Genomic DNA, 27,145 nt, shown 5'->3' on the forward strand with positions numbered 1-27,145 from the left:
AACATACATTCGCTGCAGGTGAAAAGGATGTCGAGGCAATGCGATATGCGATAATGATCTGACCAATAAAACGAGACACATTTCTCAACTGAAAGCCCGCCGACTTTCACCCATCGTGCTTTTGAAATGATTGATGTTGCTCATCGGGTCACAGAAGTGCATTATAAGTGTTGGATGATCTTGCGTTACCGGGATAAAATTGAAATAGATTAACAATCCGCCTGTCTGATACCCAACTGTGGGATTGCATTAAATCTAACATTTAAATTTAGGTGGGATTTACTTTGCCGACGGTGTAACCTATTCCCTAAAGTGGAAACACAGCAAGTCAGGCAGCATCGATGAAGGAGAAACAGAGCTCTAAACAAAGGTTTTCAACTCGAAACGTTCAGTCTGTTTCTCCTTCCATAAACGTTGCTTGGCCTGTTATGTGTTTTGTGTATTTTCTGCTTTTATTTCAGATTTCCGGCATTAAATTATTATTTGTATCCGGTAAAACAGGTATACTGATTAAAACACAAACTGCTGGAGTAACTCAGCGGGCCAGGCAACATATGCAGATGGAATGGAGAGGCACAAAATGCTGGAGTAACTCAGACAAAGAGATTCGACCCGAAACGTCACTTATTCCTTCTTTCCAGAGATGCTGCCTGTCCCGCTTAGTTACTCAAGCATTTTGTGTCTATCTTCGGTGTAGACCGGCATCTGCTGTTCTTTCCTACAAGAACGGATGGGCATCGCTTCGGGTCTGGACCATTCTTCAGATTCAAGAAAGGTCCCGACCCGAAGCGTCGTCTATTCCTTCCTTCCCCCGACGCTGTCTGACCGGCCGAGTTACTCCAGCACTTTGTGTTTAACTCAAGATTTCAGTATCAACAGTTCCCCATGTCTCCAAATTGGGTTTAACGATGCAATTATGCACTGAAGTGACACTCAGCTGGGCTATAACCAAGTGGCGCCATCCACTCTTCTCTTGGCGATCCTGGTTCAACACCAAACTCGTGGTTCTCATTCAGTATCTCTGAGACGCAGGCAATATTTTGTACTGCCGCTGAAATTCTGGAATTGCCCAGTAATGTACTAAACATCGCTGGAGATGCTGTTCGTTGGATAAACAATTCACACAAGCCCTTAGCAACGAATACTGGATGCCTTTCAATGCATCCAGAAGCTTTCTTTGTGGGTCCCCCTCGACACAAAATATGGGAGGCATTTCTTCTGTGCAGAACTTCGAATTGGTTTAAGGTAGGTGCAACACGTTAGAAGTCATGGTAAGGCATCAAGGCGTATTGCGATTGAAATGATAAGCCCGGCTGAAGAAGGGTCCGGATCCGAAACGTCACCCATCCTGTTTCTCCAGAGATGCTGCCTGACCCGCTGAGTTATTCCATCCTTTTGTGTCAAAACCTGTCAGACAGTTTGCCAAAGGAATATGAAAAATACTGGCAGCAGACGAGATGACTCTCCATATGCAGATGAAATCTTCTGCTCGTGTTAATCCTTTCTTGCAGCAACTTGGAGCCGAAATTCTAGTCTTTTTCATCATAATAAAAAAAACTAGAAATGAACAGTAACTGGCTTCTATCACTTTTTATTTGAGAAAAGCCCCAGAGCCAGCTGCTCTGGTAAACCTCGCACCTTATCATAGCTCTAAACATTCTTGGGCTGAAAGCACTCTGCAGCACTTTTATTTTACGTGCAATAAAGCCGCCAGGCTATCCATGTTGCTGTTGTTTAAGCTGCAAACTTCACATCTTTCCCCAACAAACACATTGTACATGCGTGCATTCACCAAGTATTGATGAAGTTCATCAGATATTACTGATTTTCTGTTTGGAGGCAGAAAGTAACCAACGCCTGCAATATTAATGCCTTTCAATTTATGCCTTTATTTCCCCTGATTATCAAGTTGATTTTTGGTCATGCATCAGAAGAACACAGATTAGAGTATCAGCAGGAAGATAAACGAAAGTGGAGCCCTTAGGTCAATTTTAAACCCGTAACAAAAAACCTAAACATAATCCTCCGTTACGCTTCAATAGTTGACAAAAAGCATATGTCTGCATCCAACTCTGTTAGGCATTGGGAATTCAAGAGGGAAAGGCAGCAGGGAATGCTAAGGCTTCGCTTGGGACGGGCAACTTCGATAGATGTGAGCCCAGCATATGTTACTTGTATTGGTCCTTCCAACACTATGATAGAAAAATGTACAACGCATAAAGGAATGTTGAGACACTCACACCATTAAAAAAATAGCGTGGCTGGAAAATGCTAAGATCCACAGGAAATTTAGAAAATTGGCTATACACTTTAGATGAGATATACTTTTATTGTCACATGTGACATGTCATAGTGAGATGCTTTGTTTTGCATTCATAGGCATACGTAAAGGGCGCCAAGTGACCAGAGGACAAAATAAATCTATTGCCCTCCCAAAAAAGTATCAACATCTACTTTTTAGAGTTGTGTGGATAGTCCTTGTTGGCAGAGTCATGATGCCACTTTATGTCAATAGACAATAGGTGCAGGAGTAGGCCATTCGGTCCTTCGAGCCAGCACCGCAATTCAATGTGATCATGACTGATCATTCTCAATCAGTACCCCGTTCCTGCCTTCTCCCCGTACCCCCTGACTCCGCTATCCTTAAGAGCTCTATCTAGCTATCTCTTGAATGCATTCAGAGAATTGGCCTCCACTGCCTTCTGAGGCAGAGAATTCCACAGATTCACAACTCTCTGACTAAAAAAGTTTTTCCTCATCTCCGTTCTGAATGGCCTACCCCTTATTCTTAAATTGTGGCCGCTGTCATTACCATTGGATACACACAAAACGCTGGAGTAACTCAGTGGGTCAGACAGCATCTCTGGCGAAATGCAGATGCTGGTGTATACCGAAGATAGATACAAAATATGTCTATCCCGCTGAGTTGCTTCAGCATATTGTGTCTAACTTCGGTATATACAAGCACGTTTTGTCTGCTCCACTGCTCTCCAGAGATGCTGCCTGACCTGTTGAGTTACTCCAGCATTTTGTGTCTATCTTCGGTATAAACCAGCATCTGCAGTTCCTTCCTATACCATTGGATACTCCATTGAACCGACATGAAAACATAACTGTGGCTTGGAGGCCTTTTGCTTGGAATTAATTTCATTGTGTCAGATATCTAAAGCCAACATCGACCATTCAAAAGTAAACCCTCTCAATCTATCTTTTCACTTCCTTCCTTTCTAAATTTACCTTAAACCGCTAAACATATTTAAGTGCATGGCTACTGTAATTAATGTTATGAAGTACAACGTTTTACAATCAAGACCACAATGAATCATTCTAACTATTAAGTAGTTGGCGGGGTAATGTGAAACTGCCACGAGACATCAATCTCTGAGCCAGGGAGTTGTGGATTCAAGTCCAACTCTCAATACTCGAGTGCAGAAGTTCTGGCTGAAACATCACTGATGTAACTGTGGGAGAATGTTGTCAGAATGCTTTTTTTTTTACACGAGCCACTAAATCAAGGTCCTTTAGTCCTCTCAAAATGGATGCAAAATATTTAATTGCATATTTTGAAAAGCATGGTAGATATCTCTGCTGTTTGGAGAATCGAGTTCTGAGGAGTCACGGTCTTGACTCTTAGTGACATCTTGCAGGAGTGGTTAAACCATTTCCAAATGGCCAGGGTGATAGAAAGTTTTACCTGGATCGGGGGCACTCCAATAATTTCAGCATGTGGACTTTTCCTTTGTAAACGGCGCCAAAATATAGCGACTGTGCACACGTGGCAATAAGGAACCATTGACCCATTATTTTCGTCAAACGATAATTGATACGAGGTGTATTGTTAATCTTAAAACATTTTTATTTGTTAACCAAGAATAATAATAGATACGTGGAAAAATACTCATTTTAATTCATATCAGTTTACTCAAAAACCAAACTCATTTGAGAGCTAAATACTCAACTCTTGATCCATGTTTTCCTTAATGCCTTGGCCAATATCACAAAATAAAATTATCCATCTCCAGAAAGTGGACCACGGAAATCAAAATTGATGGTAATAAATGAGTGTTGCACTGCAGAGATGTTGTCGTTCAGATGAGACATTTAACTGAGGACTCATTAGCTCACTCAGATGATATAAAAGAGTAGAATGGCACTGTTTTGAAGCCGACCAACCATTTTTTGGTATTCTGACCAATATTTATCTCTCAATTAATAATTTCAAAATAGGTGATCCAGCTGAAACCACATTGGCGTTTCTGGGAGAAACTAGCTTGTGTGGTTCCTCACATTTCAAAAGTACTTAATTAATGGTGGAATGCTTTGGATTGCTCCGAAAAGGATGCATAAAGCAACAAATCAATCTTTTAAAAATCTGATATTTTTCACATTGCTGTTAGTGGCACTTGATATACACAAATTGGCTGCTGTGCTTCCTATATTTTACAGTGACTATATTGTACTATATGACCATGAAGTGGTTTGGTATGTCCTGAGACCATACAAGGCACTGTAGAAATCCTAGTCTTTCTTTTTTCCAATGGGCATTGAAGAATTTTATTAAATAATTACATCTTAAACAATCATAAACTTCATTTTACATCAATAGGTATGTTACAAGTTTTCAAAAAAATAAAGCTCACCAAAAATTGCTGTTTTTATTAAAATGCTGCATACGTCAGTGTCAAAAATCAATGGACTACTCTACAAAATGCATCACCAATAAAATGCAGTCTAATATAAGTTTCAATAAAAAAAGTTGCATTTTAAGTTCAAAATGGTTAAAAATTGAATTCTTGTGGTATTTATCAAACTTTTAACGGAAAGTACTTTTTTCTCATTTGTCTTAATATCTGTATTGTTTCTATAACCAACAGAGCAACTAAACAGGTTATCAACCTACTGTGTAATTTTCAGCAACCATGTACAGCAGATGGACAACAGGAATGGGGTAGGGAGAGGCATATTATCTGCAGGTCTACCTGTGGTACTGATAAACATGCCTTATTGACTATCCTTCAGTGATCCAACTTGCAAAGATTCAGGTCTCAACACTGTGGAGGAAGTGAATTAACCAGGACCCTGGTCTCTCGTGCTGTAAGGCAGCAATTCTACCGCTGCGCCACCGTGCCACCCAAGTCTGTGGTGCAATCGAGTCTTTTGTTATTTTCTCAAAATAAATCAAAATTTCCTTTCATTATTGATTTCCCTGCAATACAAAGTTATGGTAGTCCAGTAGATATAAACATGAAGTGTAAAGTGCTTGATTACCCTTTGTACTTCAGCAGCCTGAATGCGATCTATGACACCTTGCCTCTCCACACCTGTTTTCCAGTCACTTTATTTTCTATCATTAAAAGAGGAAAGGTAAATCTGTGAATTTGCAAGCAAAAGCTTTCAAACTTTCCAAGTCCTCGAGTTTGTATATAAGCAAGACCTAAACAAATGCAAAGCTGCAGATGTTCTTGCCAAAACTATCCTCTTCTCTGTTTCAAAAGAGTCATTTTACTGGTTAGGCAAGTATATGAATGAACAACAGAAAATGTATACTTGACCAAACATGTTTGGTCTGGTTTATCCTATGTCCTTTGAGAGGAACGGGGGGGGGGGGGGGGGGGGGGGGGGGCAAGGTAAGTGGGCGCCTTGGGCTAAATACAAATTGCTGGAGGAAATCAGTGGGTCAGGCAGCATCTGTGAAGGAATGAAAAGGCGATGTTTCGTGTCAGGACCCTATTGTCAGACTCTTTCAACGGTTTGAGCTTTTTAAGATTTTTCATGCGACTAATCTCAGTGGCAGAATTTTGTCTCATTCATTAATTTGGTGATTTTTTACTAAAACAATATCACCTCAGAAGGTTTTGCAATATAATAAAGATTAAACTTGATTGAGCAAATAAAACTTTCATAATACTGCACATCCTAATAAAAGTATAGTTTGCGCTTCTCAAAGCCACCAATTGTTAAATATTTGCAGCATTAAAAGCAAAATCTTTACATATTCTAAATAGTTTATTCTTTCAGGTTGCACACTTTAAGACTTCCATACATCTGTCAAAAAAAGAAAATATATTTTGTTGATGGAGCAAGTAAAATGAATGCTAATTATTTGCACATATTGATTAGTGCAAATAATTACTGAAAACTATGGCTGTCATTGACAAAATGACATCATACATTGGCTTAGAGAACAAAATGAAATTTATGGAGATATTCAATCTACTTTGAAATGTACTGATATATGAACAATACAACATTATATGAAGTATTTCAATATAAGGAAACGTAATTTAAACAGATTAAGTAGACAATTGTTTGCATATCTACATCGGCTATTTGAAAGTTTATTTTGTGTGTTTTCACATAAAAAGTATATATTTTGGCAGCAAAACAATTTTCCTCTTCCTATTATTTTAAAACAATGTCCTATTGGCATGGTATGCAAATATGCAATGCTAATAAGAAATATAGGATAATAGGATTTTTGAGTTTTATCTGCATTATCTGCTCTGTTCAGAAAATTAACAGATATATAATAATTATCGCCATTTATTCTCAATCATCCCATTTTAAGTCATTATAACGTGACTTTTGTGGGTCACCCAAGTACAAATACACAAGATTCTTAATTTCCCAGAAATCAATTTCAACACAACCTGCCCTGGCACTATGACAGGCAGCCTTTTACGTCTACTGTGTAAGTTGCTTCAGACATCAAATACACAGAAAAAAGAATCACTGTTACAATGGAGGAAGCGATGTGAAATTAGATTACTGCCTTGTGTTCATTCAGAGGTGTCTTGATCCTTTGATTCTGCATTAAATAATTGACTGCCATTTGAAAAAAAATACACCTGAGCATTATTTGATTAGAGGTTAGCCAAAACATATATTTAAATATTTTAGCATTTTTCTCATTTATTGTGCAAATAAGCCAAATAGTCAGTAAAATACCCGATTATTACATTTAAATCCGCTGTAAATCCCTGATAAAAGTTATTCTTCCAAAGAAGTGAACAAATACTTCCATTAATATTGTAAATGGGGACTCTAATAGAAACGATGTATGTTTGCTTTGAGACATATTTCATCAAGTCATCAACTCAAATTCCGTGTTGTTTGATTTTGCGCGAGGATAATGAAGAAAATTAAACATACTCATGAAACACCAACATATCATGCATAAAATTAATCAAAATATTCAATTTCATAACATTCAACAGTATTTAAAATGTAAACCGATGAAAAGAGAGTATACTGGATCAACAACTGGTCGAAGGAGTTGGTTTTACAGAGTGATTGTTTCCACATTAAGTAATGACCACAGGCGGAAATTCTAATGGTGTGTAATTAATTCATATTGATGACATTGCCAATTAACATTGCCCAAATAGAATCATTCCTTATGTGGAACATTCTCATATCACCCAATTACAATTGAAATGGTAAAATATGTCAAACATGGGAAGAGATAAAAATCTCACAATCATTGTTCTCAACAATGAGATAAGATTTCAAATCTACTGGCTATTTCTGCAGTGGCTAGTGATCATGCAACATAGCTATGAAACAATTGTATGAGGAAGCTTGACAAAGTGTCGAGTAAACAAATCTATGCAAACCTTAATTGAATAATGACTGCAGAGATGAAATTGGTGATGTTTCGGGTAGAGACCCTTAGAAGGGTCTCGACTAGAAATATCACCCATTCCTTCTCTCCAGAGATGCTGCCTGTTCCACTGAATTACTCCAGCATTTTGTGTCTATCTTCGGTTTAAACCAGCATCTGCAGTTCCTTCTTCCACATTAATTGAATAATGAAAAGGCTCCAGCACATTGTGTCTAATAAGGAAAGTATGAATGTTAACGATTTATTACTGGTCAAACGTTAGCTAAAACTCAGGACCTTCAGAAGTCAAATGTAATAATTGTGTGCAAAGATATTTCAATGGGCATCTATTATGTCCTTTAAACTTTGAAGAGGAATAGCATAACTTAGAATTCTCTACAGAAGTGGCACTATGTAAAATACCAAATACACAATATTGTAACTTCCTTAAAATAACCAATCTATTGTAACAATTGTCCATACAGTAGCATGGGTGACAATGTTTTGTATTGCAATATTGTGCAAGGTGAAATACTGTATCAATATCACCTGTGTAGAAACACATCAGAAATCTAGTATTTTCCTCAATAGTGTAAAGATTTGTCCATTCCAATCAAAGCATTCCCCTTCAAGCACTCTGATGTGCACTGAGGATGTACTCAGCACCGGCTACTCTTTTTTGAGATTATACAGTTACTCTGTCTACAGTACAATCACACAAAGTACCAGATTGCCATTGCAAACGTTCAAAACACTGCACTGCTTAATGTCTAAAACTCACATATATCAAGTGTCTTATTCATTCTAATAAACGGAGACATTTCAACCCTTGTAGCATTTAAAAGTATGTTCTGGGTGAAAAAATCTTCAAACTATTTTGAAACTTTACTGATTCTTGCTAATTTTTAGCAGAGGGATGCAGTTAAAGTCACATATATCGCCTTAGGTTCTGAGTTGTTATAAAGACACGTGCTTGGTTCCTGTCAAAGCTTCACTTTCATTCATTCACTCCATATTGTCAGTGTTGATTTAGTTGGCCAGATCTCCACTTTGCATTATCGCAACAATTACACCTTTGGCAATCGCCCACAACCCACAATGAGGACTTAAGTGAGAATGTGCCAAGAAGTAAAGGAATTAAGCTTCAAGTTACGATGTGTTTTGTTAAATCCTAGTAAACAAATTAGGATTAGAGATCTGATTATTCATTTTTGGTAATGAGAAGCAACGAGACCAGTCACTGGGTGTAACTCTTCTTTATCGCCACGTTTGGGAAGTTGATGCTGAGTTCTTGCACCACTCGGCTGTCGATTTGGGAGCAGAAGGAAACGTCCAGCAGCTGGAGCTCTTTACAACACTGCAACAACTTCTGTAAGGCCCCGGCACTCACCATTCGTGTTCCTGTAGGGAAAGTCGAGAAGGGAAGTAAATCATAGGTTAAGTAATCGAAAGGTGCCCCCACAGAAAATGTTCAGATTATTTGCTTTCTTTTCAGTTTTTCAGCAACTGCAGTTCTTTGGCTTCCAAGGAATAATTAGATCATTTCTGCAACCTCTGACTTACAATGTACTTCAGTTGGAAACTCATTATCAGTGAGCAAATTAGTTATCAAGTGTTCTAGTATCAACAGTGATAGACCAATTAACTCCCAAGAAGAGGTTTCAGGAACAGAGATAGACCTCAGATTTGTTCTACAATTTAACTAAATAATTCGGTTTATATCTGAACACTAAATGCCATCCTTAGTTTCTTAACTCTTCACATTCTGTCACGTTTCCCGACAGAAATTTATTTCCTTTTTATAACTGACGTAGCCTCAACAATCGTTTATGAGGTTTCTATGAGGCTGCACAGTGATTTAGATAGGTTGGGTGAGTAGGCAGATGCATGGCAGATGCAGTATAATAATGTGGATAAATGTGAGTTTTTCCCGCTTTGGTGGCAAGAACAGGAAGGCAGATTATTATCTGAATAGTGTCAGATTAGGAAAAGGGGAGGTGCAATGAGACCTGGGTGTGCTTGTACATCGGTCACTGAAAGTAAGCATGCAGGTACAGCAGGCAGTGAAGAAAGCTAAAGGCATGTTGGCCTTCATTGTGAGAGCATTTGAGTTTAGGAACAAGGAGGTCCATTGCAGTTGTGAGATTGCACCTGGAGTATTGTGTGCAATTTTGGTCTCCCAATTTGAGGAAGGACATTATTGCTATTGAGGGAGTGCAGCGTAGGTTCACCAGGTTAATTCCCAGGATGGCGGGACTGACATATGATGAAAGAATGGGTCGACTGGGCTTGTATTCACTGGAATTTAGAAGGATGAGAGGGGTTCTTATAGAAATGTATAAAATTCTTAAAGGATTGGACAGGCTAGATGCAGGAAAAAAATTCCCGATGTTGGGGGAGTGCAGAATCAGTTGACAGTTTAAGAATAAGGGGTAGGCCATTTAGGACTGAGATGAGGGAAAACTTCTTCACCAGAGAGTTGTGAATCTGTGGAATTTTCTGCTACAGAAGGCAGCGGAGACCAATTCACTGGATGTTTTCAAGAGAGAGTTAGATTTAGCTCTTAGGGCTAAAGGAATTAAGGGATAAGGGGAAATAGCAGGAATGGGGTACTGATTTTAGATGATCAGCCATGATCATATTGAATGGCGGTGCTGGCTCGAAGCAGGCGATGCCTACTCCTGCACCTATTTCTCCATGTTTCTATAATGTATTTAACATCTTACCAGGGTATTATTACTCCCTTCCTGATTCTACTTTCCAAAGCAAGGATAACTGTTCAAAACTTTATACAGTAATTTAATGCTTTTCAAAATTCTCACCATTAAGATGTGCTCTTGAAATCAAATTAAACAACCGAACATGGCAGAAAATATTGCAACATCTTAAAAAAACCCAAAAAAACCCACTATTTGATGATCTCAAAACTGGATAATTAACTTTCTCCCTTCAAGGCTTCGGGAAGGAGGCTAAGCAGTGGTATAGGTATAAACAGATATGGTCTTTTAACTTTATTCTTCAGACTCAGTGTGGTTGCGATGTCGGTAAGGCAACTGCCTCCTGCAGGACGTGATAGATTAGGGGAACTTCCAGTGTCGCTGATGACTACAACTATTCAGGTCCTGACTGGAAACATCAATGAATCGGATCAGGAATTGCTCACACTCGGGAGCATCCGAGATGTTGAGATGGTCACATCTAAGGTGTAGACTGCAGGTAGTCTAGGGGTGGCTACCAGGAAAGGCAGCGGGGATAGACAGACAGCGCAGGATAGCCCTGTGGCCATTGCCCGCAGTAGCATATATGTGTGCATATAGTCAGTAGCATATAAACTGTTGGGGTGAGGGGGGGAGAAATGGGGGGGTGGAGGGAAATGACCTTCCGGGTGGCAGCAGCACACACGAGTCAGTGGCAATGTTGTTGGCTCTGAAACCTCACAGGTAAGGGTAGAGTCAGACAGAGCGATAGTGATAGGGGAGTTGATAGTTAAGGGAACATGCTGTGGTAAATGAGATGCCGGGATTGTGTGTGGTCTCGTGGGTGTCAAGGTCAAAGATGCCCTGAAGCAGTTGGAGAGCATTCTCAAGGAGGATGTTGAATCGCCAAAGGTTGTTGTGCACAGTGGTACCAACGACTCAGGTACAAAAAGGGACAAGGTCCCGCAGAATGAAAATATAATGTTTGTTATGAAGGACCTCAATCTCTGAATAACTCCCAGCGCCACGTGCAAGTAAGGGCAGAATAGATGGATAAGCCAAATGGATGCGATGATGAGCAGCTGATACACACAGGGATTCAGGTTCTTAGATCACTGGGATCTCTTCTAGGGCAGAGGCAACTTTTACAAGGAGGACATGTTATATCTGCACTGGAGGGGCACGTTATATCTGCACGTTATATCTGCACACGTTATATCCTGGTAGGGAGATTTGCTTGTGCTCATAAAGTCAATTAGCAGGAAGGTGAGTCCATGGGCAGAAAAGAGGCAGATGTGAAATTGGGAGCAATTATTGTGTTCAAAGAGAGCATGTTTAATAGATAGGACAGCCAGGAACACGGCAAAAGAGAGAGTCAAAAAAGACTGGTAGTTTAAACTGCATTTATTTCAATGCAAGAGGATTAACAGACTAGTTAGGCAAACTCAGGGCATAGATATGTTTGGGGCACTGGGGTATTATGGCCATAAAAGAAGCATAGCTGAGAGAAGGCGAAACTGGCAGCTCAATGTTCCACCGCACAATGTCTACAGGCATAACAGAGGTGCAGCTAAGAGAGGGGGTGGTGGGATGGGGTGGGAGAAGAGGGGAAGGAGGGGAGAGTGGTTGCTTTTTGGATGAAGGAGGACTTGACAACAGTGCTCAGGGAAGATTTTCTTGTGGGAACGTCGAGTGAGGCTATATGGATAGACTAAAAAAATGAAAGGGATGACTACTTGTATTATAGTCCTCTCAATAGATAGCAGGAATTAGAGGAGCGGATGTACAGGAATATCATAGAGAGCTGTAGAATAATGGGGCACTATTAGTAAGAGATTTTAACTTTCCAAATATTGACTCGTGTCACTTCATGTACAAAGGCTTAGATGGGTTGTAATTCTTTTTAATATGTGCCCAAGAAAACTTCCTTAATCCATAAAGAGAAGGCTTTACTAGAGAGGGCACAACACCAGTCCTCTTCGGGAACGAGGTAGTGCAAGTGAATCAAGGGTCAGTGGGGGATGACTTTGGGACCATGATTTAAATTTTTTATTAAAAAAAATAATAATAATTATGGAGAAAGACAAGATTGGTCCACGATCCAAAATCCAAAGACACAGCGTGGGAACAGGCCCGTCGACCCACTGTGTACGCGTGACCACCGATCACCCTGCACGAGCACTATCCTACGCACTAGGGACAATGAAAAAAAAAGCCAATTAACCTACAAACCCATATGTCTTTGGAATGTGGGAGAAAAGCGGGGAAAACGCACATGGTCACGGGGAGAACGTACAAACTCCGTACAGACAGCACCTGTACACAGGATCGAACCTGGGTATCTGGTGCCGTCAGGCAGCAACTCTACCGCTGTGCCACTGTACCACCCAAATTGGGGCAAAGTTAATTTTGGGAGCATTATGCAGGAACCATCACAACTCGGCTAGGTATGATTATTTACAGGCCCAGGTGCTCTGGCAAGTGGGAAGCCTTTAGAATTATGCGAGCAAGAACTCACTTTGGCGGCAGAAAAAAAGGAGGCAGATTATTATCTCAATGGAGTTAGGTTAGGTTAGGGGGAGGTCCAGCGAGACCTGGGTGTCCTTGTACACCTGTCACTGAAAGTTGGCGTGCAGTTACAGCAGGCAGTGAAGAAAGCTAATGGAATGTTGGCCTTCATAACAAGAGGATTTCAGTATAGGAGTAAAGAGGTTCTTCTGCAGTTGTATAGGGCCCTGGTAAGACCACATCTGGAGTATTGTGTACAGTTTTGGTCTCCTAATTTGAGGAAGGACATCCTTGTAATTGAGGCAGTGCAGCGTAGGTTCACGAGATTCATCCCTGGGATGGCGGGACTGTCAAATGAGGAAAGATTGAAAAGACTAGGCTTGTAGTCACTGGAGTTTAGAAGGATGAGAGGGGATCTTATAGAAACATATAAAATTATAAAAGGACTGGACAAGCTAGATGCAGGAAAAATGTTCCCAATGTTGGGCGAGTCCAGAACCAGGGGCCACAGTCTTAGAATAAAGGGGAGGCCATTTAAAACTGAGGTGAGAAAAAACTTTTTCACCCAGAGAGTTGTGAATTTGTGGAATTCTCTGCCACAGAGGGCAGTGGAAGCCAAATCACTGGATGGATTTAAGAGAGTTAGATAGAGCTCTAGGGCCTAGTGGAATCAAAAGATACGGGGAGAAGGCAGGCACGGGGTATTGATTGTGGATGATCAGCCATGATCACAATGAATGGCTGTGCTGGCTCGAAGGGCCGAATGGCCTCCTCCTTCACCTATTTTGTTTGTTTCTGTTTCATGCAGTTTTGGTTCTCCCCGCGACAAGAAAGACTTTATTAAGTTGGAAAGAGTGCGAAGAAGCTTTAAAGAATGTTGTAGGACGCAAAGACAGTTGCAGAGAAAGGTTGGGCAGGCTAGGATTTTATTTGTTGGAGCATGGGAGAATTAGGGGTGATCTTATAAAGGTGTATAAAATCATGACGGGGATAGGATAAATGCATACATTTATAGTAAAGGGGCATCAAAAACTGCAGGGTCTATGTTTATGGTGAGAGGATATAGAAGGGACCCAAAGGCAAATTCTTCACATAGAAGGAGGGTCATATATATATGGAACTAAATGCCAGTGAAAGTGGTTAAGGTAGGTACAATAAAAAACATTTAAAAGACATATGGACAGGTAAATGAATAGGAAGGGTTTAGAGGTATATGGGCCAAACACAGGCAAATGAGACCAACTTAGAACGGGTTTATTGGCCGGCGTGGACGAGTTGGGCTGAAAAGGCCTGTGTCGGTGGTGTATTACTCGATGATTCTGTAATTCCTAGTTGTGATATTTATCATCAAATATGTGCAAATTTCCAATACCATAACCTTGTGAAGCACTGAAATTCCTTCGTAGCTGAAAAAAATGGCTTTAACTGAATAAATATAATGACCTAAGCGAGCACAATGGAATTACAAAGTAGGGAATGGACAATCTACATGATCACATCACAAATAACCTTTCCATTTCCCCGCAATGAAATATGCACTCGTCTTTCGCTAGACCATCGATATCTGTTGAGTAGCATCTTGCATTTAGATTACTGACAAGATACTGCACAAGATGAAGGTGTTGGTCAGCACATACAAAATGCAATCTTTCCCAAATGATTTATTTTGTAACAAAATGTATTAAGTTTGCAATAATTTTAATTTAATCATCCATTGTAATTATTACAATTTGATAATAGTAAAATAAATTCCCTTGCACTTTGCTTAAATATTTTACAACCTACAACAAAATAATATAATTATGTTTGGGGTTGGATTTGTATTCATGCATCAGCATGTTATAATATTCTTATTATTTTTATTTTCTGTGGTGCCAGTGAACATACAAGTGAACATTGTAATGAATATATTTTAGAATGTGAAAAATAATAATAAAAGTATTGTATGCAGCAATATCGAGGAATTAATGTGTTTATTTCCCTTCACCTGTCACCTCTGATCGATTTTGAAAATATCCTACAGTCATCTCTTCTGCCACAAACATTTTGCAAAAAATCTTTTTCCTGGTAATGATCTTCCAGTTCATCATTATGTATAATACATTCCAGACTTTGCTATTCATGATAAAATTTGCAATATTCTTTTATGATAAGCACCATCTAAATATTTCAATCCTCTCCCTGCTTACTTAATACTACCATCATCCTATTTAAAATCCACGACTCCAATCCTAATGCCTTTAATTTCCTTTCATAACGACACTTGGGAGTCTCGGTTCTTCATTCAGATGAAATGACAAGAAAATAAATTGCTGAAAATACTCAGGTGCTAGAGAGCGTCAGTGGAGAGAGAAGAGTTAATGTTGAAGATCAACGCTGAAACAGGTCTATCTTCCCATCAGGGGTATTGCATTCTAATTGCAAATCACTGGTTAACTTAAAAATATTTGTTCTCACGTCACATCTGGTTCTTTTCTAATTGCTATGCTCCTGGCAGACAGGGATTCTATCACCTCATTGAACATCCTGAACATCTTCAGAACAGTGAAAACCTCACTCTTTGCTTTTCTAGATGTACAAGCATGGAAATCGGGAAATCACGTTGCAAAAACTATACAGTTTACAAAATCAAAACGTACAAAGACTGGGAAGGTCAGATTAACTCAAGCAGCAATGGCACCAACCTTACATTTTTTGAGAACAATGGGCCAGACTTTGCTGCCAGTGTTAATTTGGTGATGTATTAATCCTGATTCTAAACGCCTGCATCATGTAACCCCATCACACGAATAGACTAGAGAACGACCCACAAAATGGGGCTCATGTTGTCGACCTCCCCGTGGTGAGCCCTGTCAACTGACCTCAGTCAGGCGAACGACAATAAACAGAGACAGCAAAAGCAGAAGCAGCTTCGTAACTTCTGCTGCCTCAAACGCAAGAAGAAGAAGAAGAAGACCCACAAAATGGTTGAAACACTTTGCCCTTTGCTAAGCCATGCCTATCTTAACCAGCTTCCAAAGCCATGAAAGATTTTGAATGCTGCTGAAAGATCAGGGCCTTCAGGAATATCTAAATACTTAAAAATCAATCAAATAATTAAGTATTTCCTTTTGAAAAATCAAAGTACTTAAAAATCTTTATGCAATAAAATCTTTTGCAAACTTACATCCACGAAGATGTGCATTGTCTTATTCTTGGCCCCATCCTCTGCAACTATTCCTCTCTTTTGAAACATATGGATTCTGTTTCTATAATATCTAATCTGGACACAGCCCAGACCATCACCCAAACCAACCTCCCATTGACTCAATTTACACTCCACGCTGCCTTAGCAAGGCATAATCAAGGACAATTACCCATCACTCCCTCTTCTCCCCTCTCCCATCAGGCAAGAGGTTTAGAAAAGTGCACACATGGAAAGCATAGAAATCAAGGGTGAGAAACAGATAGGCCCATAGTGTTAGGAAAATAACTGCAGATGCTGGTACAAATCAAAGGTATCACAAAATGCTGGAGTAACTCAGCGGGTCAGGCAGCATCTCAGGAGAGAAGAAATGGGTGATGTTTCGGGTCGAGACCCCGCTTCAGACTGATGTCCGGGGGAGGGGGCGGGACAAAGATAGGATGTAGTTGGAGACAGGCAGAGAGAACTGGGAAGGGGGAGGGGAAAGCGAGGGACAGAGGAACTATCTGAAGTTAGAGAAATCAATGTTCATACCACTGGAGTGTAAGCTGCCCAAGAGAAATATGAGATGCTGTTCCTCCAATTTGCGGTGGGCCTCACTATGAGAATGTAGGAGGCCCATGACAGAAAGGTCAGACTGGGAGTGGGAGGGGGAGTTGAAGTGCTGAGCCACCGGGAGATCAGGTTGGTTAAGGCAATCTGAGCGAAGGTGTTGAGCGAAACGATCGCTGAGCCTGCGTTTGGGCCAGTTTTAGCTAGGAATCTGGTGTGCAATTTGAATGGATTGAGTTAATAAATATCAAGAGTTAGGAAGTAGATGTGGGGGTTGTATGTAGATTCCCAAACTTTGATGATGATGTGGAGAATTTAGGTAAAAAAAGTAAATAAACAAACGCAAAATTTTGTGGAGTACCACAGGGATCTGTGGTGGGATCCAGCCAATAATAAGATATATTAATGTCAGATGAGGAAATTAAATGTGTTATCTACAAGTCTGCATATGGCACGTAAGCTTTGAGAAGAATGCAGAGAAATTTCAATGTGATTTGGACAGGCTGAGGAGTTGGAGAAACATATTAGTTTAGTTTAGAGATAAAGCCCTTCGGCCCGAGTCCGCGCTGACCAGCAATTCACACACACTAACACCATCCTACGCACACCAGGGACAATATACAATTTTACCAAGCCAATTAGCCTATAAACATGTACATCTTTGGAGTGTGGGACGAAACCGGAGGTCTCGGAGAAAACCCATGAACGTCATGGGATGAATGTACAAACTCCGTACAGACAGCGCCTGTAGTCAGGATCAAACCCAGGTCTCTGGCGCTGTAAGACAGCAACACTACTGCTGCACGACCGTGCTTCTGCATGACAGGTACAGTGGATTAATGTGAGGCTATCCACTTTTTTTGCAAAAGAAGGAGACAGAATATTATTTTTATTGTGACAGACTCCGAAAGGGAGAGGTGCAATGAGATCTGATGTCCCTTTGCACCAGCATATCAAAGTAAGCTTGCAGATGCAGCTGGCAGTTATGAAGGCAAATGGCATGTTGGTGAACCAGCAAAGGTTTTGTGTAATGGAGAAGGGATGTCTTGCTGTAATTGTACAAAGCTTTGGTGGGACCACACCTTGGATTCTGTGTGCAGTTTTGATCCCTTTTACTGAGGTACAGTGAAAAGCTTTTGGTGTGTACTAACCAGTCAGCAGAAAGGCAGAGTACTGAATTTGGATGGTCAGCCATGATCATACTGAACGGTAGACCAGGCTTGGAGGGATGAATAACATTTTCCTATTTTCCAACAAGAATGAAGGCAATTCATCCTCAACCCCAACTGAATTGCCAACAACACCACAACATTTTCTAGGTTTACTGGATCTCGAAATAATTCATTTTTCATTAACATCAGCTGCCTCGACTGCAGAAGCAAATTGGCCCGTTTTTGATTTAAATTTGAACTAAATTAAAAAGAAATCATCTTCAAAGCGACCGAGGTATATTTTGATAAATTGTTGTTTAAACTACTTGCATAGAACAAAGTCATGCTGGATTATTGACTTCAATGAATTTCAACAAAGGATAGACCGACAAAGTAGCTTAATATTTAACATGTTTGCCTTTTGCTAGAATTCCTTTCGAAAGAGACAACCATCTTGAAACTGATGGAAGTTTTGCTGGGTACACTACACACACCAATACTTCACCAAAAGAAAAGAGTTGCCAGTAAAACTTTCACTAGTACCCATCCACCAACACTGGCTCGCAGCTGCTGCCTAAGGTGCTTGGTGGCAGGAGATTATCAGTTTTATTGATAATATTATTTTAATTAATAAGAGTCCTTCGCTCAGCATAATGGAATCGGAGGGGAAACGGATTATAAACAAGCATTGCAAGGCTTTAAAATAACACTGTAGTCTCTAAGCACTATTCAAAATGTCACAAACTTCAAAGAAAACAAACCAGCTTAATTTTATTGTACAGAGATTAGGCCTAAGATCAGACATAATGAAATCTTGGGTTCCTAATGCAGAAAATGCAAAAAGGAACAAAATGATAAACGCATTTAAAATAAAACTTAAAAAAATATGTCTTAGCTTTTTCAGGAAGCTTTAAAACAGCATCAAAGTTAACCTAATTTCCGATTGTTATTGAGCTGAGTGAATGAATGAATATTTTCTGAATAACTCAATAGATGTTGCTAAGAAACTAGGAAATATGAATCAATGTGGAAAATCTCCCCTTTGAATCTCTTTTTTTCCTTCCCATGAAAACCAATGGCTCAACACACATTCACAAATTCGTTTCGGGTCTGAAGGAGGGTTCAGACACGAAATGTAACTTTACTCTTTTTCTCCAGAGATGCTCCCTGACTTGCTGAGTTACTCAGCATCTTGTGTCTATCTTCACAAATTTAAGTTCGCTGACCTATTATCTTACCCAATATATCCACATGAAATAGACGAGGGCAATTTCTAGCCAGCTCCTCGATATCCGAGTCACACACAGATCTATTGGCAGTCAGGAAAATCTTGCGTAAGTTGGGAAGTTTGCGAGCAAGTTTTACAAAGCATCCTGAACTGCTCTGTAAAGTTGGGCACCATCCAAGATCCAGATCTTGCAGGAGATGACAACCCGCTACAATAGCAGCCAGGCCATTTTCCGTAATATTTTTACATCTCCATAGATCCAGGGATCGCAGCTTTTTACATTTGGCTCCAATTACACCAGCCACAAGGTCGTAGTCTTCAATCTGAGTGAGAAAGATTAATAATTAATGGCAATAAATATCTTGATACTCATTGTATTGGAAGGAACTGCAGATGCTGGTTTACACCGAAGATAGACACAAAACGCTGGAGTAACTCAGCAGGACAGGCAGCATCTCTGGATAGGAGGAATGGGTGACCTATCAGGTTGAGTCACGTAGTCTGAAGAAGAATTTCAAACCGAAACATCACCCTTTCCTTCTATCCAGAGATGCTGCCTGTCCCGCTGAATTACTCCAGCATTCTGTGTCGATCCTTGATACTCATTATTGTTACACAATTTAGGAACATTCACTTGAAAAATAAAGGTATTTAAATTTTTTTTTAAATCTTGGGAATTAGTGTGAAGTACAATGGGCGAATAATATACTCCACTTTTCTAAAATAATTATGTGTAGTTTAGATTTTATTAAGTATACTTCATAAACAAATTGCAGAACAAATATTAGTATTAAGGCCCACCACACCCCCTCCCTTTATTCTGCCCATCTGTTGCTTTCATGACATCACAGAAATCAGTCAGAAATGTAAGAGAAAGGTGACTTTGGTGATTAAAAAGACAACTAAGTTGTTATTCTTTCCAGGGAAGGGGACTATTTGCTTCCATTTGAGGGTTTATTCTTACAGAAACAAACAAATTCCATCTCTCTCAGAAAGATATCAAGTTATCTTATTTATATTACATTTGACTCAAAGTGTGCTTTAATTGTTTTACTTCACAACGCAACATAATGCCCAAAACCTGGCCTTCAGATCGTGATAGAGAAACAAAGGTTCAAAGGTCTGTTTATTGTCATGTGTACCAATTGAGGTTTTGTTGAAACTCAAACAACCAGAGAGACCCCAAGAAATAATGAAACCTTTTCTTGTTTTGACCAAAATCTAGAACAACAAGACCAATAATTCTAAATTCCCTCATTCCTTGTCACCAAACATGCTGAAAAATAAATAGGAATTTTCATTATTTGAAGCAAAAAACGAGTGTGCTAATTCAGATCCTGCTGCTTACAGGTTGAGTGTTTTCTTGAGATCAGGCTTCTCTATGTTAATTCCTCTGTAGTTCCAATGTTGTTGCCCATTTCAAAATGTATGGAACTGTTCCTTGTTGAAACAGTCTCAAGTCAACTGAGCAGTTGTGCCAGGAAGGTGAACTGCAGTGTCACCACATGAAGAGGGGAAAAAACCCCAAACATTTTAAACAGTGGAACAGATTCTTCAGCCATTGGTCTTTCCCCAAAGAGAAGCACGTGGACAATTTTATGCAGAATTTATGGTCCTTCCCATTGAAAATACATACATTTCTCTAACATGTTTTGTCAATAAAGTAGAATAGAATATCATGAAAATGCCTCGTTAGACACTTCAGATATACTCCAAGTAACTAGTGAATTAAATGCAGATGTTTAAAAATTATTGGTCATCCGTAAATCAAATGCTTTCCTTGTACCTGAGCTTTTTGCCCAAAACGGAACTAAGAGCATTTGTGATATTTTGAACAAACCTCTCGTACCCTTCTCAAATATCTCTTCATGGCTTGATAACATAAGCCACTTCATAAAAACCTCACAATGCCCAAATATACATAAAAATAGATCTATATTACATTAATAGGTTCTGCAGTTTGAATGCTTATGGGGCCAATAGTTTATTAACAATGTAAAAATGCTTGACACAATTATCTGAAATCTTTCTCATTTATTTTTAAACAGGTTAACATTGCTACTGCTGAAAGAAGAACCAAACTCAAATCTAGTTCTCTTTGTAGAACAATTTCAAGGTTAATGTTCTTTATTTTTATTAAAAGAGATTTAATTGATTTATTCATCGACTGTGGGAAAGATACGCAATTTTTGTAGTACTGTGATAGAAATATAACTTTGTAAAATAAAAATCTCCAAAAGCACAATTCTATGAGGATACATCATTTGTAAATTGCAGATCAGAAAGATAAGTTAGCCCTAGGAATTTTTACTTTCAAAATACCTTAAAATATTTTATTCTAATGAAAAGTAATATAATGAAGTGTAAACTCATCAACCAAAAGGCATACATTTCTAACTACATTCTGAAACCATTTTAGTCTCAACAAGAGTCTGAAGAAGGGGCTCATAGAAACATAGAAAATAGGTGCAAGAGGAGGCCATTTGGCCCTTCGAGCCAGCACTGCCTTTCATTGTGATCATGGCTGATCATCCACAATTAGAAACCTGTGCCTGTCTTCTTCCCTTATCCCTTGATTCCGCTAGCCCCTAGAGTTCTATCTAACTCTCTTTTAATTTCACCCGGTGAATTGGCCTCCACTGCCTTCTGTGGCAGAGAATTCCATAAATTCACAACTCACACCTCAGTTTTAAATGGCCTCCCCTTTATTCTTAGACTGTGGTCCCTGGTTCAGTACTCCCCCAACATTGGGACCATTTTTCCTGCATCTAGCTTGTCCAGTCCTTTTATAATTTAATACGTTTCTATAAGATCCCCTCTCATCCTTCTAAATTCCAATGAATACAAGCCCAGTCTTTTCAATCTTTCCTCATATGACAGTCCCGCCATTCTCGACCTGAAACGTCGCCCATTCCTTCTCTCCAGAGATGCTGCCTGAGTTACTCCAGATTTTTGTGTCTAATATTCACATAATACTACTTTCAAGTATCAAAAATTTTCTGAGTATTCTCTAGAGTTTATCCATAACTATGTTTGCTGTGCTCAGTGCTGGTAAATTTAAATAGTGAAGTGTAAATTAATTTTATTGTACACCTACTAAAACAAACCTCCACTTGTTTTAGCCAGGTTCCTTCATAGCCATTAAACAGGGGCAAATTATGAAGAGAGAAACATTTATTAATTTTTGCTCATTTTGCAGTACTGTGACATAGCTAAAACTGTGAGTACATTCTGACTGACTTTAGATCATTATTTTTACAACTGCTTCCCCACATGCAGCTAGAGCTCGTGAAACTTATTATTGTGTTCAGAAGCTTATTTTGAAATACTTGAGATCACCGAGTACCCAATGAGATGTAATCCATCTTAAAAACCACCACAACAGGATCGCAAGACTGATATGGCAACCTGATATATTGAGGCGTAAATATGAAAGTTTTGTTGAAAGGAACCTATTAGATTGCACTGGAACTAAAAAACATCGATAATAAAATTTTAAACATAAAAAGTAAAACAAAACATACACAACAAAATCTGTCAACAAGGCAATCTTATTATTTCTTTTTCATATAGCGTTTAAGCACTCCTTTTACATTCAAACAATCAATAAACAAATGAAGAAATATATTGCTTCAAAATGTATACGAGAAATTGAGAAAATATATATTTTTTAAAAGCTATGAATATTTTCCCCGTTCCTGTTTGTTTTTATTGTAAACTAACAAGAGGAACAGCTATAAATGTGTTACAATAAAATTTCCCTTTTCCATTGTACATCAGATTCCTCTGTAACCAGAGGTTTCACAATTGTGTAGTCTGACAAAATGTGATATATTACAAATGTGAACGTCACTGAATGCTAAAAGTTCAGTTAAGGAGACTTACTCTTTTCTCTTTCACAATTCTTAACCAATAAATTTAAACCCACATGTTAAGTAATTACATATTTCATGAAACGAAGTTAACATTAAACTTTATTAATTGAATATTTCACACTGAGCTACATTTTATTTTTCTAAGCTACATTTTATTTTTATAAGCTACATTTTATTTTTCTGTGAATTTTAAATGTGCTTCCTTTTGAAATGTAGGATGGGGTTTTAAAGATATTAAGATGTCAATACTTTTGAAATGAGACCACAATTGACCTTTAAAGAAAACCATTAGCACATGCAACTCCAAGTTCTTACCATGACACAGCTGCCCAGGCTGAGGTGCTGAAGTTCCAAGCAGAAGTTCAGAATGCTGAGCAGTGCTATTTGCTGTCGTCATGGGACACATCAGAGGCAATGTGAAAAGAGAAACAAAGGGAAAAGAGGTCAATTAGGCATTAAAGCCTGTCACTGCTTTTCCCGAAATACCGTTCTAAACTTAGGTTACATCTACCACAAATGCAGTTTAATGAGTCCCAAGGTATTCAGACCATTGATTAGCTCATGGCCAAACAAATCATTACTGGCTCAAAATGCAGTTCCCTCTAGATACTAATCTGCACAGACCGCAGTTATCAGGGGCTCTGTGCCTCTGAACACCTCTCCCTGAGGGAGAAATCTTGGAAATACTGAGACCTTCCACTAACATACAAGGCTGCTGTGGCACCAGACTAGATCAGTGATGTCCCAGAAATAAAGTGGCAACCATGACATTCGTAGATCAGACAACTCTAAGGAAACTGTCACAACAAACTACACAGAGTAGCAGGACTGGACAATGCTGACCACCGCCAGCCAAATGATTCTAGTCACAGTTAACTGGGGTGTTTTCATACATAAAACACAGACTAACATACACTGGAGAAAGAATTACAAGGTTACAATTCAACCAAATACTCATAGCGACAACTACAGAACTTGTGTGGTTAATCACAATATTTCCCCTTCTGCTCAGCGCTGCGTTTATTAAAAAATAAATCAAAATCGACTCCAATGGAAACAAATGTCTGGAGGCAAGGATAACCAGAAGCCAATTCTCCTGCACATATTTAGCACTAACAAGCAAAGAAGAATTTCTCCATTAAAGATTTTTAACCTTGGAAGTATTTAAGTGAAACATTCACTAGCCAATATTGTTTGTTTTTACAAATGCTACAGCACCGAAACAGGCCATTCAGTTCCGTATTTATGCTTTGCACTAGCTTTCTGTTGCTTGCTTTCAACCCACAACACGCCCTACTGCTTCTTTTTCCTCTGCGCTTACTTTGAATGCTTTTACTTTAGTTCCCTGAACCACTCATTACTTCCATACTTGCAGAGGATGAGTTGCAGTAGAACAGAAAACTGCAGTTAGTGTGGCACCAAATTTCACTTACGACAACATTCAATAATAAGTGTATCATTCAAAAGGCCAAAGTCTGAAGGTATACTGGCCATTAAATTAAACAAATCATCTGCTTTAGCATTCTGTAAAGTGATCTCACACCTCACCATTTACCACATGCAAACGTCTCCTTAGTTATACTAAACTTTTGCAATAGATGTGGATTCAAATTTGCTTTTAAGTGTAATTTCACCAAAAAGAGACTGACTGAAATTTATATCCAATGGACAAAGCTAACATCCAGCATACATAGGTGTATATTTCTTTGCATTCCTTTAAAATTTCATTTCACTATTCAAACTCTCTTGGGTTAACAGTGAACTCATTTATCTTCTTGCATCTGCTTAATGGTAGGCAGGGAGGGAGGAAAGAGGATCTTTTTGATAATTTTCTTTTTTCTGGCAGCAGAATAAACCAAAATCATTAGGATTTAATTTGGTTGTTCATCTCTTTCATTTGGTGTCAGAGGCTGGGTTGGATAAGCACATCACCGAGTAGATAAACAACAACATTCCAAATACTAAATACAATTCAGGTACCTTTCCAGGCCCATATTCAGTTAATCTGATGTAAAACTCCTGCCACTTTATAAGGTATTCTCGTGTGAAAAATCAAGCTACCAGAATTTGGGAAGATATGCCACAGTGTAAAATTACTGGGCAAAATAAAACAAATGAGTACATAAATCAAATCTAGCTGCCATGAAAAAAAGGGACAAATCTTTTATGTTGAAGTAAGCAATTCCAAGAGATAATGCAGGATGAGAAGCTCAAGTTTAAAATCTTATCTCACCAGGCTGTTTTTGAAATTATAATGTGTATATCACTATGACACAACTGAAAAAACTGTTTTATTTCACACACAGCACCCTCCATAATATTTGGGACAAAGACCCATCATTTATTTATTTGCCTCTGTACTCCACAATTTGAGATTTGTAATAGAAAAAAAAATCACATGTGCACATTGTCAGATTTTATTAAAGGCTATTTTTATACATTTTGGTTTCACCATGTAGAAATTACAGCAGTGTTTATACATAGTCCCCCCATTTCAGGGTACCATAATGTTTGGGACACGTGGCTTCACAGGTGTTTGTAATTGCTCAGGTGTGTTTAAATGCCTCCTTAATGCAGGTATAAGAGAGCTCTCAGCACCTAGTCTTTCCTCCAGTCTTTCCATCACCTATGGAAACTTTTATTGCTGTTTATCAACATGAGGACCAAAGTTGTGCCAATGAAAGTCAAAGAAGCCATTATGAGTGAGAAACAAGAATAAAATAGTTAGATATCAGCCAAAACTTAGGATTACCAAAATCAACTGTTTGGAACATCATTAAGAAGAAAGAGAGCACTGGTAGCTTACTAATCGCAAAGGGACTGGCAGGCCAAGGAAGACCTCCACAGCTGATGACTGAATTCTCTCTATAATAAAGAAAAATCCCCAAACACCTGTCTGACAGATCAGAAACACACTTCAGGAGTCAGGTGTGGATTTGTCAATGACCACTGTCCACAGAAGACTTCATGATCAGAAATACAGAGGCCATACTGCAAGCTGCAAACCACGGGTTAGCTGCAAAAATAGGATGGCCAGGTTACAGTTTGCCAAGAAGTACTTAAAAGACCAACCACAGTTCTGGAAAAAGGGTTTGTGGACAGATGAGACGAAGATTAACTTATATCAGAGTGATGGCAAGAGCAAAGTATGGAGGAGAGAAGGAACTGCCCAAGATCCAAAGCATACCACCTGATCTGTGAAACACAGTGGTGGGGGTGTTATGGCCTGGGCATGTATGGCTGCTGAAGGTACTGGCTCACTTATCTTCATTGATGATACAACTGCTGATGGTAGTAGCATAATGAATTCTGAAGTGTATAGACGCATCCTATCTGCTCAAGTTCAAACAAATGCCTCAAAACATTGGCCAGTGGTTCATTCTACAGCAAGACAATGATCCCAAACATACTGCTAAAGCAACAAAGGAGTTTTTCAAAGCTAAAAAATGGTCAATTCTTGAGTGGCCAAGTCAATCAACCGATCTGAACCCAATTGATGTTGCCTTTTATATGCTGAAGAGAAAACTGAAGGGGACTAGCTCCCAAAACAAGCATAAGCTAAAGATGGCTGCAATACAGGCCTGGTAGATCATCACCAGAGAAGACACCCAGCAACTGGTGATGTCCATGAATCGCAGACTTCAAGCAGTCATTGCATACAAAGGATATGCAACAAAATACTAAACATGACTACTTTCATTGCTATGTTCCAAACATTATGGTGTCCTGAAATGGGGGGATTATGTATAAACACTGCTGTAATTTCTACATGGTGAAACCCAAAATGTATAAAAACGGCCTTTATTAAAATCTAACAATGTGCACTTTAATCACTTCTGATTTTTTCTATTGCAAATCTCAAATTGTGGAGTACAGAGGCAAATAAATAAATGATGGGTCTTTGTCCCAAACATTATGGAGGGCACTGTATCATGTCACACCACGTTGACATTTCATTGTAAATGTATCTTATTTCCCTTCTCCCACAACAAAATCATCCACATAACCTATGAGGGGTTTGTTTGAAGAAATCAACAGCAGCTCTGGTGTGCATGGATATTATCTCCATTTTTAATGGACCAAAAAAAGCTTAATTCTCCAATTTTAAAATGTCCCAAAATATATTTCATTCATCGTCATTTCTAAGTTAAGTGAACTGAATCCATTCTGTTTGTTCACTAAGATAAAATGCAAGATGTGAAAAAGTTATTTATCAGTTTCCTACAATGAATGTGTGCCATTTGACAATTTAAGCAGATGACAGAACTGAAAGTGATTCCCAATATTTCAAATATAGCGATCACCTGATTCCAATGCAAAAATTTAATGGGAAGTATAACTCTCTCAA

At 38.9% G+C, this 27,145-nt stretch overlaps 1 protein-coding gene across 2 annotated transcripts in view; it reads right to left on the minus strand.

Annotated features, from left to right (window-relative positions):
* Window positions 1–5,609: 5,609 nt before the first annotated feature.
* Window positions 5,610–27,145, minus strand: part of fbxl4 (F-box and leucine-rich repeat protein 4) — an 89,333-nt gene continuing 67,797 nt past the window's right edge. For both annotated transcript variants that reach the window (XM_078399692.1, XM_078399694.1), the window contains exons 6-8: window positions 23,113–23,184; window positions 18,933–19,245; window positions 5,610–9,004 (exon numbers count right to left, since the gene is read on the minus strand). In XM_078399692.1, coding sequence (XP_078255818.1) covers window positions 8,841–9,004; window positions 18,933–19,245; window positions 23,113–23,184 — 549 coding nt within the window. In that variant the 3' untranslated portion in view covers window positions 5,610–8,840. The remainder of the gene's footprint in view (window positions 9,005–18,932; window positions 19,246–23,112; window positions 23,185–27,145) is intronic.

The sequence above is a fragment of the Rhinoraja longicauda genome, chromosome 5 (genome assembly GCF_053455715.1).
Source record: "Rhinoraja longicauda isolate Sanriku21f chromosome 5, sRhiLon1.1, whole genome shotgun sequence".
NCBI lineage: Eukaryota > Metazoa > Chordata > Chondrichthyes > Rajiformes > Arhynchobatidae > Rhinoraja > Rhinoraja longicauda.